Genomic DNA, 16,518 nt, shown 5'->3' on the forward strand with positions numbered 1-16,518 from the left:
GGAATTCCTCCAGAGTCCTCTAATGAATGGATGATCTCAACTTTAATCTTACTTCATAATTATCCAAGGGTAGCATTTCAATGTGGACTGCTTAAAGCACATGTAATTTCTAGAGTAAGTAATATTCAAACTAATTCATTTCTCCTTTGATCCACAAAATGAGAGCGTTGAGAAGCAACTAGCAACAAGGGGATGTTGAGGGTACACTCAGGAGATAGGAACTACAAGGGTCAGAGTAATGTGATGGTTTGATCCCACACTGTCAAGATCAAAAGATCTTCAGTCAGTGCATTTTTTTTAAGCTGGTATGTCTCTATGCTGACCTTTGAATTGCTCATGGAGGAGTTATATCTGACATATATCCAAACTTTAGGCTAAATAGATTATTTTCCATTTACTTGGAGCTACCCTATGGCCTAATCATTTCAGAGTTTTGTTCTAAAACTTCTATTTATTTTTGTGATGGGGAGGGAAACCCTGAGGAATTCTGGCAACAAGTACTCAGAAGTCTCACTCTGAGGACTGGGAAAGAGTCTGCCTTGGGCAGTATGTTCCAACCCAAAACTAAGGTATTCCAAGTGCAAACAAAAATCTCTGTCAGATCAAAAGACAGAGAGCTTGATCATTGTGGATCTTTGGCACAAATACAGACCATAAAAATGACCCTTCATAATCCTTTTGAACTGACTTTTAAGGAGATACCAGAGCTGTTGAAGAAGAGTTCTTCCATGTTCCTTCTAACGCTGAGAGCAAAAGGTGGTTGTGAGAGGAGAAAAAACACTTCCTCTCTCCAACAAACTCAAGCTCTAATGCAGCCAAAGGCAGCAGAGAGGGATAGAGCCTGGACAGAGAGGGAGGAGAATCCACAAGAAATCCAGTAAGAAGAGCCAGGGAACCACTGAAACATTCCACTCTAGGATAAGAAGGCAAAGAGGGTTGGCTGGGGAAACAGGTCCAACATATCTGGTAGAAGCATCAGAGGTTCAAATGCTTGGGGTTTAAGATTCCAGACCAGACTGCAACTGGAAGGAAAATGTTTATGATAAGAACAGGGAGAGGCAAGTTCCCACTTCCCCTGATGACCCATTGTTCCCCTCTCTGGTAGCTCTTGCCTCAGTTTCCAGATGATATATTGTCTTTTAAGCTACTTTGTCCATTGTTCTGACAGCAGCCAGTTTTGCTCATGCTACTGAAGCCTCCCAATAGCCAGAACATCCCATGCTCAGAAATGGTCATAACAAGATTTTGAAGAGCTTATACAGCTGGGATTGTAGTACATTTGAGGAAGTTAGATGGTAAATATTCTGTGCATTCTGAATACCTGCTCCTCTTCCTTCCCTTACTGATAGTTCAGCTGCCTTTTTGCTGTTCAAATGCAGTGAGCAGGATTGGTAAGGCTTTGAAAGTTACAAGCTTTCCAAATTACATTCCCAAGTTTCCCATCAGCTATGTCCAACATCTGCATTTCAAATGCAAATCACTGTTTACAAGCTTCCATCTTTTCCTGTCCCTTCAGACTTCTCTCACTCAAAATCCCTGCTTGGAGTTTCCCAATTTCTGTGTATTCACATGAAAAGAGCATTAGCCTGAATGAAGCTCAGTGTGCTTGTAAAGAGATGAGATTTATATATGTCTCAATACATCATTTACAATTATAGTCTCTACTTAATTAATTATGACTGGAATGGTTATGGCTAGCATTAAAAATCATTCCAACTCAGAGCAAATTCAAAGATTGATTCTTACTACACTATTTGTTCTACTATTTTACTTTCTTAAAAAAACAGATCAGGGGGAAAAGTCCACAGCTCCCCTCCATTACAAGGAGGTTAAAGTAAATAATAGGGCATTATCTGCTCAGAATATAACACACTCATGATGAGAAGCAGCAACTTCCTAGTACCTGCTTAGCTAACTGATTAATTGCTGCTGTAGCCCTTACAAACTGTAACAACAGGCAAAATAAATGACTTGTACCAATCAAAGATTTAGGTACTTACGTATTGATTGCTCTGGCAGTTCAGAATTAATTAATAAATTCTAACTGTATTACCAAATCATAAGAAACAGCATTATTCTTAAGCATAAACATCCAGGTTTTTGTTAAAAAAATACCTTGACATAACTTTACACTATTATCATTTTAAGTTACCTCTGTAAAACCCTAGGATTTTACTATTTACAGTATATACTCTCAATCACAGCTTCAAAAGTAATCCTGTAATGAAGTAACCACAGAATTACATGTTAGACAGATAAGGGTACACATTAAAAAATAGAAATCATGAGACTATTATTATACAGGCAATACAGTTTTATTCTGTTCTTTCACCAATTGTAGCAAAAACATTTAACAACTGAATGAATAATCAAGGGAACTTAATTGTCAACAGGAATTTCAGAATTATGTTCTAAATTTTAGACCAGGGAGGCTTGACAGGGAGAAAACAAACCATATACACACTTGTAATAATAGTCTCTATTATGAAGATTTAATGCCTTCTTTAAAAGCACTGAGATTATTGAGGCACCTTACTGCAGGTTATGGATCATCTCTTCTTTGGCAATGAGATGTGTGGTTTTGTTAACTAGGGCCATGAGGGAGTTGAGCTTGTGAGACCAGTCATTGAGTATATTGTTTGGGTCCTTAGGCCTCTGGAAATTGATAATTCCTGCCAGCCTGTCTACTTTAGCAAAGATGGTTTTGTTAACTACTAGGTTAGACAAGAACTCCTCCGATTCCTGTAAAGACAAACAGCACTAAGTCAAGAAAATAGCATTTTTACCTACAAAACACCAGAATTCCTCCCAAACAGCATGAAAGCACCCAGAACAAGATTTTCTTTATACACAAGTATATACAGCTGTAACAATTTTGTACATTAAAAAATGCAAGATACTTTAATATTACACATGCTGGAAATGCAAGGTACTAGCACAAGCTATTAAAAAAAAAAACCCAAAAAACAACCCAAAAAATTAAATCAAACAAGAACATTACTCTGCTGAATACTCACATCTCTGGCACAAACACAACCCCCTTATGAAAGAACGATAAGCAAAGCAAGACTTACGTCAACAGACAGATCCAGGAGTTGTGCCATTCTCTTCATTGTAATTCTGGTATAATATTTAGCCATTATTCTAATATTCTGGAATAAAAGTGTTCAGAGTAGAGGGTTATGTGCAAAAAATAATTGAAGCAGGCTGCAAAAATATAAAAGTCCATGTTAAAAGCAGATTAGGAACTGTAGTGCTCTAATGGCAGTCCAGCATGAGGGACATGAGAGGCTGTGAACAAACAGCTCTTTTGGTGGTGGAAGGTATAAAAGTCTCTACGTGATAAATTATTAAGAAAACAAATCAACCTATTATGAACTTAATACAAAGCAAGACTTTCAGATTTATGCCTTACTAATCTAAGGTAAGATTATGCCTACTAAATCTCATTTGAGTGCAATATGATCTTTTTGCTGTCAACTATGCCAAATATACAAATACAATAAAGATATACAAGCAAATAAAATCCTGAAATACAACACAACAGAAAAGACACTTGACCTGCTGCTTTCTTTATTCACTACTTTTTTTTGTCTTTGTCATTAAAATATGGCAAGAAAAAAGCATTTTTAGCTGAAGCATGGAGTAAACAGCTACTGTTTATAGACACTGATACTTACATGTTCCACAACTCTGTTCTTTAAATCTTTCCATCTTTTTTCACCTTCCTCTGTACAGCCAAAAACATCTGTTGCAGGACTGTCAAGGGATCCTTCTCTCAACTCCTTCCCATATTCTTCAACTAGGGCACTCCACCTCATCAGCTCCATGGTGGTAAATAGTTTTAGGAGGTCTCTAAATGGTTTAGTAGAGTTGGATTACAATCCTGTATTAATAAGGCCTGCTTCACACTTTAAATAGATCAAAGGCATAATTTTAAATGTTTTATTCTTATTACCATAAATAATGGGAGCAGCTCAAGTCAGACTGTTTTTCTAACAAAGATCTTTCTCTTAAAAAGAGACATTCATTTTCACACAGAACAACCATGACATTTTTGCAGTATTCTTAATGCAGCATTAAATTCAGAGTTGCTTACAGCAGACTCAGCATAACCTGCACTGTTAGAGACACGTTTTAATCTAAGAATTGGTTATTAGAAAGGATACTCACTTATACTTGGGGATTTCTTCTAGCTTTTTGTCACTACTAATTCTGTGCACCAAATCAGACTGTTCATTGTCATAAGGTGAAAGAATAACATAAAGAACAACGCTCTTCAGTGCCTGTTTAAGAGGAAAAAGTGTGGTTTATTTCCCATAATTAAACAAAGGAATTGCCAAAACTGATACAGAGTTTAGAGTTTAATATATAAAAGATTTAAGCTCAGTGTATTAAGAAGTTATGATGAAATTGATGTTATCGTTCAGAAATGAACTGTGGTACATTTAAATTGACACAGGTTAACCAAAATTGTAGTATTTTGAATAAATACATGAAGAAAAAGAACTTTTCACATGAAAGACATCTGTACTGCACACACAACAGCACCACTGAGACCACACTTGCACAGCTGTTTATAATCCCTACACTTGTATAAAACAGTTGAGACATTCTCAGTTTCAAAGGTAATATAATGAAGATGTTGGCTATAAACATTTTTTTGAAATCAACTCTATCATATAATCTGTTTTCAACTAATCAATTTGTTAATACACCATTTAAATTAAAAACAGACTGATGAGCTATTTCATCCACTGTACACTGATGTGGTAAGAAATGGGTATTTGTCACATGGAAATACAGACGTTTCATATGGAAAGTTTTTTTACCTGTTGCCACTTTTCACTTTCAGCCTGGATACAGGGAGTGTCATAAATGGCTCTGTAGTGCTTACAGATGGAGAGGTAGGAGCCTTCATGTTGATCCAGCTGGATCATTAGGTTGTAGTATTTCAACTTTAGTTTCTGAAATAGTGTCAAAAAGTCAAATTAACACAGCCCCATGACAAGTAAATGAAATTCAGCTCAACCCCAGAAAACAGAGGGATTTAAATAAATATACTTAGACCTGAAGATTGAAGTCACATTAAAATTTGGGTGGGGGAAGGGAAAAAGAGTGAGAAATCCTCCAATTACTTACTTCTGTGTTTTCTTCTTGAAAAAATTTTGTATTAATTTTTTTGCTGATAATTTGAGTCCGAATATAGTCTTTTACAGCTAGACAGAGTCTCATCTGCTCCAAGATAAATTCTACACGTTCTTTCTTTTCCATTGAACCGTAAGTTTCCACCTGAAATGAAATTATAACTACTTAATGTTGGCAAAGCTGAATAAAATGAAGTGTGTCACTTAGTGTGACTAGTGTCACCAAGTGTGGCACTTAACTGTGCCAGAAGAGTGGGAGGTTGTCTGGAGGGGGAACACACCAAAACAAAACAGCAGAAGGAAAGCTGGCAATGGAATAAAGGTTATACCATTTTAATTATCACCCCCACTTACACCAAAGAATCCACCAACACTACACTCAATGCACTAGGTAGAGAATTGAAATCTACTTTCTTAGTGGAAATATTCTATGTAACCCAACCACGAGATTAACAAAAGCAGTTAAAGCTGAACTGCAGTTTCACTAATAACAGTTCATCTCATTCCAGGCATTTCTGCAAACATATCTGATTCGGTTTCTAAACAATCTCAGGACAGTCAGAATTAATTGCTATTGCTGATGCAATTGTGAGTTCCAAGGTGTTACCTGCAACTCTTGCAGAATCGAGGCAGCCTCTTTCACCTCCCCGTTCTGTTCCTTTATTGTTGCAAGTGTCTTTGTCAGGCGAGCGCGTTCGATTTCCACGTATATCTGAGGGCAGAAAGAAGAGCTTAAATACTGGAATTCTCTAAAGAGGAGTGCAAACTCTGGGAACTCCCACTGGGAAATACACTTGATGCTGTCATCATATAACAACTAAATTTGTAGTATATCCATCCACTACACCAGCACTGTCCACAATATACACTGATGAAATACAATGCATAACTGACACACCAAAATTTATGACCCAAATTAATCTAAAAAATAATGTCTACACTGACCTAGGACTCTTTAAGCAAATACAAAGGGATATGCACTGTGAATAAAGAATTGTGTACTTTGTCTGCTAGAATGTATCAAAACAGATGGGAAGTTACACTTTAATTAACTTTAATAACACAAACCATTTGAATTATTTCACTTAGTCCTAACCAGCCATTAATCAATAAGACTCAATTACTAATAATTTAGACTAACAGACAGAAGTCATAACATTGACACATATTTGCCCAATTCAGAATTATTTCTTTTTTTAAAGCAAAAGGAATGCAATGTAAGTAACTCACTTGGTATCCCCTTCCGGTTATCATAACTATATGTAATGCCTTTCTAAGTGCAGGAGAAATTAAATTAAACCTGCCCATTTCCCCAACAAATTCTAATATATAACATTTTTAAAAAGTGAAAAGGAAATGGCATTTCAGAATTTTGAAATTAATTACTAAATATATTAATAACACAACCAAATACCTACACCATAGGAACATGACCAGTGTTTCAACATATGATTTAAATATGTTAAATATCTGCAGTCTTTTGGAAGGAAATAAAATAGTTGGCTTCTCAGGGTAATTTAAAAATTAGTTTTAGTCTTAGCTGCACAAGATTAAAAAACTAATGCTAAGAAACTAGACTTTTAAGGAAGGCAAACATTTTTATTCTACCTTTTAGACACTGAGTCTTAAAACAAAACCTTACTTTTCCTTCTGTGACCATACGCAACGTGTCGATTAAGCGCAGTTTGACTGGTAAGTCTGTGATTTCTTCAACGTAAGTGCAGCACTGCTGGACCATTTTAGCAACTGCCTAGTATGAAAACAGGGGAAAAACATACTGTGGTTTTAGATTTCCCTAATGAATTCAAGCTGTAACACTCAGAGGTAAGTAATAAATAGTTTCACAGCACACTGAATATACTCATTTTAGCAAAAAGCACACAAGACACATCTCATCTCTGATTCATGAAGATGTGTACAATGATACTACAGACTGATGCTACAAGGCAAACATTATGCTTTCCTGTCATTTTTTTCATCCCAGTTTCTCTAGTTATTGAAAATAATCCATGCCATGCAGTTCTATCCTGAAAGCAACTCCTCTTCTACCAAATCCACAGGACTCAAATGGACTGCTAGAATTTCTCTGCTTGCCCTAAGACCTGTATGGCTGAATAGACTTGTACCTTCTCTTAACTGTATGCCCTACCCTCTCTCCTTAGAACAGCGGTAGATTCCTCAGTAAGGGAAGGAAGAGGGAGGATTTCTTCCTTCAGTAGCAAGCACAGGTATGGGAATGTGCACTTCTGGTAACAATGCAGACAAAGCTGGTAAAATTATTATTATAATACCTACTTCTAAAAAAATCCAGAATTAAACTTCTAGAAATGTCTTCCTCAAGAAGGTCCTCAAAATTCAGCTGCATTGATCCATACCTTCAGCCACAGTCTGTGCATGTCAAATAACTAAACTTTACTTCTACTTTCACACATACTAGTGATATTCTGCACACTAAAGGATAGGTAACCTTTTCCTTCCTAAAACAATGATGCCACTAAAATTACCTGTTGCTCAAACTGAACACACAGAGTGTAATAAACTTCGCTCTTCCTTAAATGCAAGTGTTTTATGCCAAAGAATGCCAGTTTCAAAAGCAAGCATGCAAAGCACACATTTCATATGAGCAGAATAAAATGCAGTAACTCTGTTTAATATACATCTGAACATGAATAATGACTATATCTACAATATACATTGCAGAAGAGTGCAAAGTCCCTACACACATGGGGGAACCAGATATGTAGTACAGCTCCAAAATACAGTTTTATTTTTTGTTTCAAATGATTAAATTCACCTGTTTTAACTGACTTCTTCTCTTTGATAGAAGAATAATATTTTCATTAAGAGCATCCCAGTCTTTAGCTTCGTAACACATTTTCACTATGGCAACTAAGATTCGGGATGTGGAGACCATGTCAGAAGCCTGTAACAAACCAAGAGGATGTCAGAGACAGGATAAACAACCTGCAGCCTTCCAGCACAAAGGGGAAAAAAATCATTGTGTCTGGTCTTACTGATTTGCTTTTTAAAGAAAAGAAAGACTGATACTCCAAGGATACTCCAAGTCCCTTCACTTTAATCCAGTGGAACGTGAAGAGTGTTACACACCCCAGCATCACCACGCACTACTCACCGTCCGTGTTTGTTTTTCCAGGGAGAGAAGGTTTTCAATGACTTCTTGCAATCTTCCTTCCTAATAAGACAAGCAAACAATTATCTCCATAAGTTAAGTACATAATTCAGTTTAAACTGAGAGTAGCTCAAATTCCCATATAAATAAAAACACAGGCTAGCCTGTACACTGATTTTTGATTTCTTTTCCTTAAAAAAAAAATGTATGCATTGCATTCACGCTAAATCCACAGTTCTACACAGATAAAACTGGGGAGGTACTGGTTTCATTTTCGCACAACACATGCTCTAAGTTGTCTGCCTTGGGAGAGAAACCTGGCAAGTTTCAGACAGGTTTGGTGAGCTCATGTTCACTGAGCTGCATGGAAAACTCATTTCTTCTCTGGCCAAAACAGAGTTTTCAGTGAGATCAGATATGCAATTAACTACCTTGCCCAAAAAAATTCTTCTCCTATTACTTTCACCCATATTCATATCATAATTACAGTGTATTATACAAAGCATTAACTACAAGCTTTACAGGCTAAGCATGGAATTATAATAGTTCTGGTTTTGGAGGGGTTTTGAGAACCATATTTGCCTTTGTTTAGAGGAGTGTAAGATACTACAATGTCCTTTTAGTCCTAAGTCACAAATCCTAGCAAATATCTAGTAAAAAAAAAGTTCATATGGGTGTAACAGCCCATGGCAATGGTGGGGCTGCAAAAAACACTTAGAAACTAGGAACAAAAAAATTGTTAGAAAATACTAACAAACCGAAGAAAATTAAGTTTGTTTCTAAAACATTCCAGCTAAAATATTTTAGACTACATACAATGGTTTCTCAGGGATGTGCTCTTACTGCCACAGAGTTTCTATGTTTTGTAGAATGAAACACGGCCATGGTGTCCATTCCTTTGCAGAGCTGTGCCTGCGGGATAAAATCCCTGTGCCTGCCCTTCATACAGTAGTCTTAAAATAATCTAAGATGCAGTTTATCTATCTTTAGGCTACTGCCTTCAGAACTGTACAACATGTGTGTTTTTCACAATGAGACATGTGGATCAAGCAGAGCATTTGCAGCATGTAAAGAGTCAGATACCATCCTACTGGGACAACAAATGACAGGAATAACAGGGAACCTGCAGCTGCCCCATCCCTGGAAGTCCAAGGCAAATTTGGACTAGTGGAAGGTGTCCCTACCCAAGGCAGAGGCTATAATAAGATGAAATTAAACCTCTTCCAACCCAAACCACTCTGTGGTTCCATGGTTCTTTCATTTCTGAGATCTGAGTTGCATAAGAATCTCCAAGCCACAGAAGAACTTTTTTATAAAACACCGATGCTCCATCACTATAACCCCGTGTGGAACACATCCTGCGGTCACCCAGGGCGTGTGCACAGACGTTGTTTACTGAGCCGAAAGAGGCAGAGACAGTCCCAGAGCCCGCCCTGGTTCCCTGGGGCTCGCATGTAACCAAGTTAAAGGATGCTCAGCGCTGTCTGTCCAACCTGACCCGGGACCTGTGATACGAAGGCAGCTCTAGCGCACAGAGCCCCGGGATGAACAAGCAACTCCGCGGGGCAAAGCCAGCAGGGAACAGCCACGGCCCTTGTGGTGGACTGGGGCCCTCTGGTTCCCTCACCCGCGAGGCTGCGCCCCGAAATCTCGTCCCGTCTCAAAATCACACAATAGGCTGAGTTGGACACAACGCATAAGGGTCATTGAGTCCATCTCTTGGCCTTGGTTCTGCACAGGACATCCTAAGAATCCATGTGTCTGAGAGCGTTATCCAAATATTCCCTGAGCTCTGGCAGGGACGGGGCCGTGACCACTGCCTCGGAAAGCAGTTTCAGTGCTCGGCCACGAACCTCCATCCTGCCCACCCTTCCACACAGCCCTGAAACGACGGAGCCGTCCACTCCTCCCCTTCCTCAGCACGGCACGGAGAGCCCGCGACCGGATCCGTCAACACCGCATCTTGGGGCAGGATGCGGCCGCGGGTCGCTCCGCGCCGCCTCCACGCGCGGCCTAGCGCGCCATGACTCAGCCCGTCCGTCCCGCCAGGCTCCTCTCCCGCTTCACCTGCGCCAGCCGCTCGCACTCGGGCAGCCTCTGGTCCACGGTCGCGCTGTAATCCACCTCCATTTTGACGATGCGGCCATCGGCCCGCTCCGCGCCGCCCTCCGCCATGTCCGCCCGCTCCGCTGCCTCAGCGCTCACCGGAACCGGCTGGGCCCGCGCGCAGGCGCGCCGGGGGCAGCCCCGCCGAAGGGCCCCGCGTCGCGGCAAACAGGCACTGCTGTGGTCACCTCCGGCAGCCTCAGGACCCGCAGGGGGGAGGTGCCCTGAGGGGACCCGCCCCTCCCACCGCCCCACCGCCCCTCCCACCGCCCCTCCCACCGCCCCTCTGAGGGGACCGGCGTTGCGATCCGCCCTTCTGAGGCGATCTGCGCTTCTGAGGGGGTCTGCCCCTCAATCCGCCCCTCTCAGAGGATCCTCTCTCAACCTGCTCCGCTGAGTTTCCCCCCTCAATCCGCCCCTCTCAGGGGACCCGGCCCGCCATCTGCCCCTCTGAATGGATCTTCCCCTCAATTCGCCCCTCTGTGCCCCAGTCTGGCCGGGGGACTCCCCGGCACCCAGGAAGGGGAGCTGTGAGTTGGTGCCAGACGTGGCGGCGACATCTCCAGTGACATCCCCCAGTGACAAATCCAGGAGTGCAGTCGCGGCCCCCAGCGTGCCCCTCAGTACGGCCGCGGGGCTCGGCACAGTTGCCAGAGCCCCGGTGTTTCTCGGAGCTGGAGGGTGGTGAAGCAGGAGGAGGGGGGATTTGTGTTCCACATTTGGGGACAGCCGGGCCGTGGGGACGCGTCAGGTGTGGCCGCAGTGGAGCACTCCGGGTTCTGTAGCTGCTGATTTCACCTTGGGGATTTCACTGTATCTCATTCAACCCTGAGTCTTTTCATCACCTGGCATTGCTGGAGAGGTGGAGGAAAGGTATGACATACCATGGTTTTTAAGAGCACAAGAATCCTTATCTAGACTGCGTTGCACCATCAATGCGTTTGATAAGTTGTGAGATGCTGGTGCAACGCTTTGCATGCAGGTTGCCATCATCTCCCAACACAATTTCGTATGCTACAGAAGTTTCATTCCCTGGGGAAGTTCAGAAAAACTCCCTCGTGTGTGCAAGCAAACACCTAAAATAGGGAACACCCTGAATTAGAATCACAGAATGGTTTAGGTTGGAAGGGACACTGGGATCATCTAGTTCCAACAACCTGCCATGGGAATCTTTGGATGTTATTTAGGATTTCCAGAAAGAAGAGGTTGCCATGAAATTACATTTTGTTTTGTGTTACTCTCAGATTATATTGTACACAGACCAACATGTTAATGTGGCAAAGGGATATTTGAGATAACTGGTTTAAATCTTTTGTTGACAGGATTAAGACTGAATTCCTACATCTGCTGCACTGGTGCAAATTCAGAGTAATTCAATTAAGTGAATTCAGAGCTCCAATACTGTATTTTGCAACTGTGTCTGATACGTGCCTTCCAATAGCATAGCACAAACAATGGGTTTTAAATCACTTTCTGTTTGAACATAAACTTGATTTGAAAAGTCTGATAACAGAATTTATCCATTATCATTTTTACTTAATTTCAGTTGATTTAAGTACTGAAAATATATGCAGGTATCACACAGAGCACATCAGTTGTCCTTCCCTAACTCTGCCCATTTACAAATTTTTACAGAGCTTTTATTTTTACAATTTCAATTTTTTTAGCTCATGGTAATATTAGTATATTTTTACAGGTGATGGATTGGGAGTGATGGCTTCCACGGAGGTTAAAAGTCACATGCTATTCTAATTGAACATAGACCCATATACAGTAATTTGGTTCAGATGAGTGAAAGAAGAAAATAAATGCCTTCTGCAATTGTTGTGAAAGAAGAAAATAAATGCCTTCTGCAATTGTTGTTTTCCTTTACCTGCATGGGTACGCTGGGAAATGAGGAGGCAGCTATTGCCTTCGATATAGAATCCCTGAGTGGCTAAAAAAGAAACTAAATTCTTATTCAGAAGTCCTTAGTGAAACACCCAAAGAAACAGTTTGGCTCTTACTGTCTCTTACTCTGAAGCGACACTTTGCTGACACAAGTCCATCTGGAGTTCATACTCAGCATAATTTAACATTTGGGCTTTTTCCCCCAGGTCAGAAATGAAAAACGAGTGAAAAATGTCTCATTTTCACAACAGAGCATTGAGAGCATGTTGCAGAGGTAAGACGAAAAAAATCTGCCAAATCATGGAAACCAAAACCCAAAAGCAAGGCAGGCATGCTTGGCAGATACTGGAGCATGTCTCCTGGGAAGCATTTGGGGAGAGTGCTTTGAAAAACTCTGGTCACTCCCAATGAGAAGTTTTAAGGGGTATATCCTTGGGGTCACTACTTTCCCCATGTGCAATCAGCACAAGACTGCTGTGGTTTGGGGTGACCAGAGAATGTTTTGCTGCAGATATGGGAATTAGTCTTGGTTTCCATTTTAAGCAGGTTCTGTATTTGACACGCTGCTTTCTGCAGATCTGCTTTTTTAATGTACACAGAACTGTAAGGTTTGCTTCATGTTGCAATCACATTATATGTGATAAACCAGTTTAAGTCTTTCTCCTGGTTTTATTGAAATCAGTGTCTTTGCCTATAGTTGGGTAGCATCAAGGCCCTATGCCAAGAAGTTCAGGTTCTTTTACAATGTGTTTCAGCAACCAGAAATATTGTTCCCAGTGGAAGAAACCACGAGAAAATCTCTCAAAACTGAATAATGTTTTACATCTGAATTTGAATTGTCTCTCCTCTGTGGGTAATACCACAGAATCACAGAACTGTTATGGTTGAAAAGACTTCTAAAATCATCAAGTCCAACTGTCAGCCAAGCACCACCACTATGTTCATTACTAAACCATGTCTCCAGATGCCACGTCCAAACAACATTTTTTGTACACTTCTGGGGATGGTGACTCTATCACCTCCCTAGACAGCCTGTTCCAATGCTTCATGACCCTGTGAAAAAATTTTTCCAATATCCAGTCTAAACCTCCCCTGGCACTGCTTGAGGCTATTTCCTCTCATCACTTGTTCCCTGGGAGCAGGGTCTGACAACCCCCCCACCCCTGGCTGCCCCCTCCTGTCAGGGAGTTGTGGAGAGCCCAAAGGTTCCCCTTGAGCCTCCTTTTCTCCAGGCTCCAGCTCCAGCTCCCTCAGCCTCCCCTGGTGCTCCAGACTTCCCCAGCTCCATTCCCTTTTCTGGACATGCTCCAACATCTCAATGTCCTTCCTGCAGTGAGATATCACAAGGTACTGCCTTGGTTTTGCTATTTTGCTTGGAATTCCAGGAACATACAGTACCAACATTGTGAATTACAGCCACAGTTTCCATATTTATAAATGGCTGTGTCAGATTTGAGACAGAGGTCTCATTAAACACATTGTTCATACCTCAGTTGAAAATCCAGACTGTTAATAGAGCTCTCAGATTTTTTTATTTCTTTGTGTAGGTGTTTGCACTTCCCTGTGAAGGCAGGGATGTGAAATATTGTGCCATTATTGCAAGGGGCTGGCAAACAGACGCTGTTGGCTCCAGGAGATGGCACTGTGTCCTCTGGGCTGAGAATTGCTCTGAAATGTACATCCAGAACCAATGAAATTCTGAGGGGCTTTTGCTCTTTCTTGTTATGAAACACACATTTCATTGGAGACCTAAATTCCTCTTTAACTGTCCCAAATACAGTATTTCAAAGCTTTTATTTTCTTGCAAATAACTGGTATGTAAGTGCAGATGTATATTTTACCATTATCTGTGCCGTGCCTTGTGTTTTGCTCTTACAGTGCTTCTCTGCAATCCAGTGACTGGCTTTAAAGCCACTGGGAACAGAGGAGAAACAGCAGGATGAGCATTTTAAACATGAATTGCTGACGTTGTGTAACAGTTCAGGGTTCCCAGGTAGTTTCAGAATTAGGTTCCTTTGCATTTCAAGTTGTAACTTAACAAGTTATGGGTAAAAAACACAACCCCCAAGCATTTTACAAAACGATTTCACTAACAAATTCCTCACGAAAAAGTAGGGGAGGCCTCCTAAAACGGTTCTACCTTTATAGTTCAGCTAGGAAAGGAGGCTTTTTTTCACTGAACTTTCTGCGTGTCATTTGAAAGTAAAAAAACTATATGAAAAAAGGGGTTTATTTGTGCTGCAAAACGAGCTGGCTGATAGCGGAGGGCTGACCAGAAGGGAAATGGGTGAGGCCTCCACATCCTGTGTATGTCCGCACCGAGCGCACGCTGTCCTTTCCTTTCCTTTTGTACCAAGGAGGCGGGTGCGAGCTCGGGGCTCACGGGCTCGCTGCTCCTGCACGGGGGTGTAAATGCTTTGCAAGGTGCCTTATCGCACGTAGGGTAATAAACTTCCAAAACCCGAGAAGTCTTCACGGCAGAATTATGTGAAATCGCGAATTCTTGGGGCTCAACGTTGCCGGTGTCCCCTTGCCGGGAGGCGCCGGCGAGCGCTGCCCGGAGCCCCGCGGCCCGGCCCCGTTGAACCCGCCCGAGCGGCGGCGGCCGCTGCCCCCCCGCCGGCCCCCTCCCTCCTTCCTGCCGCCCCGCTGATGTCAGTCGAGCCCCGCCGGGGCCGCCGCCGCTGCAGCCGCTCCGCTCCCGCGGAGTCCGCCCGTGAGCACCTCCGGCCGCGGCTGCGCCGGGGAACCCGCGGCCGCCCGCCCGCCCGAACGCCGCGCTGCCCCCCCGTATCCCCCCGAGCCCAGCGGGAGCCGCGGCGGCCGCAGCCGCGTTGCGGCGGGGAGGTGGGAGCCGCGTTTGGCAGCCGGGGAAGGCAACGTTATAAAAAGCCTTTGTCTTGGGAATCGGCATCGCATCTCTCCTGCCGCCCGACGTGCTGCCGGCGGGGGCGAAAGCCACATTTTCGGCTCGTTTGTTCTTTTCGCCGCCCCAGGCATGTCTTGACACAGCCGCGAGAGAGCCCGGCGTTTCCATGCACTTCCGACGGATGTCTTCGGCTGGGGCGAGAGCGGTGGGGGTTTGAGACTTTGTAGTGTATCTCGGTGCGAGCGTCTGTGAGATTCCCATGATCGCAGTGTGAAGGAGGAAGAACTGGGAGAAAGAAGCGGTTGTGGTGGTTTCTCTTCTCGCTGGGTCAGCCTTCCTGGATGGTTGCATTACTGTCTTGGGGACACATTGTTAAGCGCGCACAGAGAAACAGGCTTGATTATTTCCCCCCGTGTTTGGTTTCCGTCGTGATCTCTGTGCAGAAATCACCACTTTTCTCCCAGTTCGCCGGTCCGCACTGAGCAGCAGGAATATGCTCATGAAGGAGTATCGGATCTGTATGCCTCTGACAGTTGAAGAGGTAAGATCCGCGCTCGTACCGGAGAGGCTGTTCCTTACCGAGCCTTTTCTCTTGCGAGGCGAATTGAGGTTATATTTGTTTTGCTGAATATTTTTTCTTCGTGTAATGAACTTAGTCGGAGATGACTTGTTAGAGAGGAATGTTTTTATTGGAAAATATAGGAATCTTGCAGGAACGAAGGTAACTTAAGTGTATCAAAAGCATTGTGTCGTCAAAATATTGATTATAAAGATTTTCCAACCAGACTTTTCAGAGGAATTTCATGCATATTTGCAAGGGAATGCTTTGTGCTGAAATTTCTATCTGATAAAGCGTTTGTCCAAAACCCAGATTCTAAACATATTTTACTTTTGCTTAAAATATCCTCGCAGCTGAACATGGCCTGAAACTCCAGCACAGGTAGGAAAGAGAGGTGATCATTTATTAGTAAAACTTTGTTGTCGTTTAAAGAAGTGATTGAAAGTCAAACAGCTATTTGTCGGTGTTCTGAACTCTGTGTTAGGAACATTATGTTTCTATTTATCAGACATCCCACCTGCTCACTGTTTTAATTAAGATACACGGAGTACATGTGCTCTGGAGTTACTGGTGCTCATGAAGTGTTTGTGGGTGCAATTAAGTGTCCAAAGGCCTGATGGCGTTTGGAAAGGAGATGGTGCTTTATGGTTTAGGGTCCTCCAAGTACAAAAAACCTCGGTGTTGTCTTATTTGGCCATTTCTGCTGCGGATTTGGCATCGCGGAGGTGAGCGAGCCCTCTGAGCGCGCATTTTGCGCCGAGATGCGCGCAAAGTTCCGCTGGTCCCGCGGGCGGCAGCGGAGCCGCCAGGGGGCGCC

General features: G+C 42.6%; 2 protein-coding genes across 4 annotated transcripts in view; one reads left to right on the forward strand and one right to left on the reverse strand.

Moving 5' to 3' along the window:
- Positions 1-2,291: 2,291 nt before the first annotated feature.
- PSMD12 (proteasome 26S subunit, non-ATPase 12) lies at positions 2,292-10,516 on the reverse strand. Of its 2 annotated transcripts, none has more exons than XM_015645440.3 (11): positions 10,345-10,512; positions 8,281-8,340; positions 7,942-8,070; positions 6,790-6,897; positions 5,755-5,859; positions 5,143-5,292; positions 4,833-4,967; positions 4,174-4,286; positions 3,681-3,855; positions 3,075-3,152; positions 2,292-2,742 (listed from the first exon to the last, which is right to left on the reverse strand). In XM_015645440.3, the coding sequence occupies exons 1-11, from the start codon at positions 10,450-10,452 to the stop codon at positions 2,533-2,535; spliced, it is 1,371 nt and encodes a 456-aa protein (XP_015500926.1). In that variant the 5' UTR covers positions 10,453-10,512; the 3' UTR covers positions 2,292-2,532. The 2 variants fall into 2 exon arrangements, 1 of the variants encoding a protein (XP_015500926.1); XR_001524426.3 differs by having other exon boundaries at positions 2,294-2,742; positions 3,075-3,207; positions 10,345-10,516.
- A 4,529-nt stretch (positions 10,517-15,045) lies between these two features.
- Positions 15,046-16,518, forward strand: part of PITPNC1 (phosphatidylinositol transfer protein cytoplasmic 1) — a 76,854-nt gene continuing 75,381 nt past the window's right edge. For both annotated transcript variants that reach the window (XM_015645443.3, XM_015645444.3), the window contains exon 1: positions 15,046-15,683. In XM_015645443.3, the coding sequence (XP_015500929.1) occupies positions 15,636-15,683 (48 nt within the window). In that variant the 5' untranslated portion in view covers positions 15,046-15,635. The remainder of the gene's footprint in view (positions 15,684-16,518) is intronic.

The sequence above is a fragment of the Parus major genome, chromosome 18 (assembly GCF_001522545.3).
Source record: "Parus major isolate Abel chromosome 18, Parus_major1.1, whole genome shotgun sequence".
In the NCBI taxonomy this organism is placed as follows: Eukaryota; Metazoa; Chordata; class Aves; order Passeriformes; family Paridae; genus Parus; species Parus major.

Bases quoted from the DNA above. Each gene is read 5' to 3' on its own strand.
- PSMD12 (XM_015645440.3), bottom strand. From the start codon at position 10,452: ATGGCGGAGGGCGGCGCGGAGCGGGCCGATGGCCGCATCGTCAAAATG. The intron at 6,898-7,941 runs GTGAATTTAATC...TTTTCATACTAG, and splicing joins GAAGAAGTCAGTTAAAACAG to GCAGTTGCTAAAATGGTCCA. The intron at 4,968-5,142 runs GTAAGTAATTGG...ACACTATTTCAG, and splicing joins TTCAAGAAGAAAACACAGAA to AAACTAAAGTTGAAATACTA.